The 2,500-nt window shown below is 38.4% G+C and overlaps 1 protein-coding gene across 1 annotated transcript in view; it reads left to right on the top strand.

Moving 5' to 3' along the window:
• The window catches only part of LOC119576141 (pleiotropic regulator 1-like), a gene marked incomplete in the record, with an annotated part of 22,291 nt that overhangs the window by 14,251 nt on the left and 5,540 nt on the right, over nt 1-2,500 (top strand). The window contains 1 exon segment of the mRNA XM_037923710.1: nt 1,185-1,906. Within this exon segment, the coding sequence (XP_037779638.1) occupies nt 1,196-1,906 (711 nt within the window).

Below are 2,500 nucleotides of genomic sequence, written 5' to 3'. Positions count from 1 at the left end.
ACGTTTTCGGGGTAGTTGTGGGACCCAGCGATTTTGAATTAAATTTTGAGCGCATTGGATTAATAAGTTCGACACTGACGCTCTTACTCTATTAAGATATCTATGTTGTATAGATAATACTCTTCAGTTTCATATTGTAGGTGTTTTCTGAAGAAAACATTCTGCTTCGTTTACGAGGCCATACCTCAGTCATAAATGAATAGTTTTATGTGGTTTAGACGTAATTTGACTATTACGTGATTCATTCGGATATTGAGTTCTAGGAAGGGAAAATAGTCCGAAGTTGAACTCTGACACTTAAGACTTAGAATTACCAAGACCTCTCCACCTTCACTGTTTTGGCAAAGCCTAACGAATCTTTACCCAGTATAGGCCTACTGGAAAGATAGAACTTGGACCAACTCCATATATAATAATAAATCACAGTGCATGCTTACAAACTTGTTCATACTAGAATATGAAGAGTAGAAGTTTATTGGCTTTTGTCAAAGTGCAGAAGTCATGGAGACTAATGCAGTCACTTAAACCACAATGAACAATTATAGGCTCACCCTGACTTACTGCAGGTTATATTTAATGCCTAGTAGTGTTGTTTTCTGGATTCTTTAAGCCCTCTCAATCAGTTCAATTCAAGATTTACCATGTAAGAATTTTTTTGAGTGGCCAGGCCAAAATGGAGAGAGAAAAGGTGTGCACTAATATTTACCAAGATTTGCATTATTTTTTTCAGCTCAGAAAAATAGTTCAGCTGTATAAGACATACATTTTTTTTATTAACCTTATTTTGTGTTTAGAGTATTGCATGAATGTCTGAAAAGGCATAGTAAATACAGTAAAACTTAGAAAGAACACATCAACCTTTGTTTATCTAAGAAAGAAAATGTGTCAGGAACATATTTGGGGTGAAACAGCATGACAATCAAAGCGTAGATGAATACAAGAATAATCCATGGTGCATAGGGTGTTGAAAATTTATGGTTATGTTTCCCTTGATTTTATTTTCTGTTTCTGTTATTTTCATTATGATGATATTAATATTGTGATTTCAAAATGGTCTACTAAAGATACTAGCAGTTACTTTTTAGAAATAGAATTTGAAGGAGTAAATGAATATGTGAATATGCTGTCAGATATATATGTACATTGACTAAATATAGTTATTACTTCACATTTTCTCTCTACAGGAACAGAAAAAATGCCATCAAGCACAGAAGATGTACAGAGACACTCCGTGCACACCCTTGTCTTCCGTTCTTTAAAACGAACTCATGATATGTTTTTATGTGATCAAGGTGCTCTGCCACCAACTGATTTATCTCTAGAAAAACTGCGACGATTAGTAAAGTCAAGAGATCAATATGGTCCTGTACTTGGTATTGTGGCTCAGAACAGACACAAAGCAGCAACACAGCAGATGTATGACAGCACCCCCAATGATCATCCTGTTACAAGCAACACAAATGGGGAAGCCTCAGGTCCACTAGCACTCCCAGCACCATCAGGACCTCAGGCACCATTACCCCCCACACCTCCCCCACAGAGCATGGCTCTTGTTCCAGCCACACCCAGCACAGGTGCCAGTGCCAGTCAGCAGTCACTTGTTCCAAGGCGCCCACCTACCTTACCCAGACCCAAGTGGCATGCTCCTTGGAAGCTCGCTCGTGTCATTTCGGGTCACCTTGGCTGGGTGAGATGTGTTGCAGTTGAACCAGCCAATGAGTGGTTTGCTACTGGCTCTAATGATCGTGTCATCAAGATCTGGGATCTGGCTTCAGGGCAGTTAAAACTCTCACTGACTGGCCACGTGTCTGCAGTGCGTGGCTTGGCTGTGTCACCACGCCACCCCTATCTCTTTTCCTGTGGTGAGGATAAGCAAGTCAAATGTTGGGATCTTGAATATAATAAGGTAAAGTATATGGTTATGCTTTTGTTGTGTAGGGATTAAAGGACAATATTCCTTCACCAATAACACAAAATATGAAAGTTGTATTGCCTAATTTATTATTAGTACAAAATCATTTTATAAGAAATCAGTAAATGAGGAAATACAGTCACTTACTTTTTTATGATTATGCTAAGGGATATATTGTCTTTGCATATTATTATTATTATTTTTGTGGTAAGCCATATAAAGAGCCACACTAAAAAGTTAAAGAATTATTCCACCAAAGGTGTCAGGTCAAAATACAGCTAAGAAAGAAAAAGAAGAAAAAAAATCATCAAACGACTTTTGAAGGGATGTAGCAAGTGAATAGCCTCACCTTGAGACTAACAAGTGAATAACTGTTTGGAGCTTGGAGCAGGCTAGCTGCACATGGAGTGTATCCTTCCTAGCTGGTATTTGGGCTTAGCTCATTATTGCAGTAAAAGATGCCTACTGTCATATAATGTTAATCTTTACATCTACAGGTATTCGGCATTATCATGGTCATTCATGCCCTTTTGTTGGCTTTACCACAATGTGTCCTCTGTTAATGGTGTTGGACTCCCCCAATAGGCC

This window comes from Penaeus monodon, chromosome 8 (genome assembly GCF_015228065.2).
Source record: "Penaeus monodon isolate SGIC_2016 chromosome 8, NSTDA_Pmon_1, whole genome shotgun sequence".
NCBI classification, from domain to species: domain Eukaryota; kingdom Metazoa; phylum Arthropoda; class Malacostraca; order Decapoda; family Penaeidae; genus Penaeus; species Penaeus monodon.
This window is presented reverse-complemented; position numbering and strand designations above follow the sequence as displayed.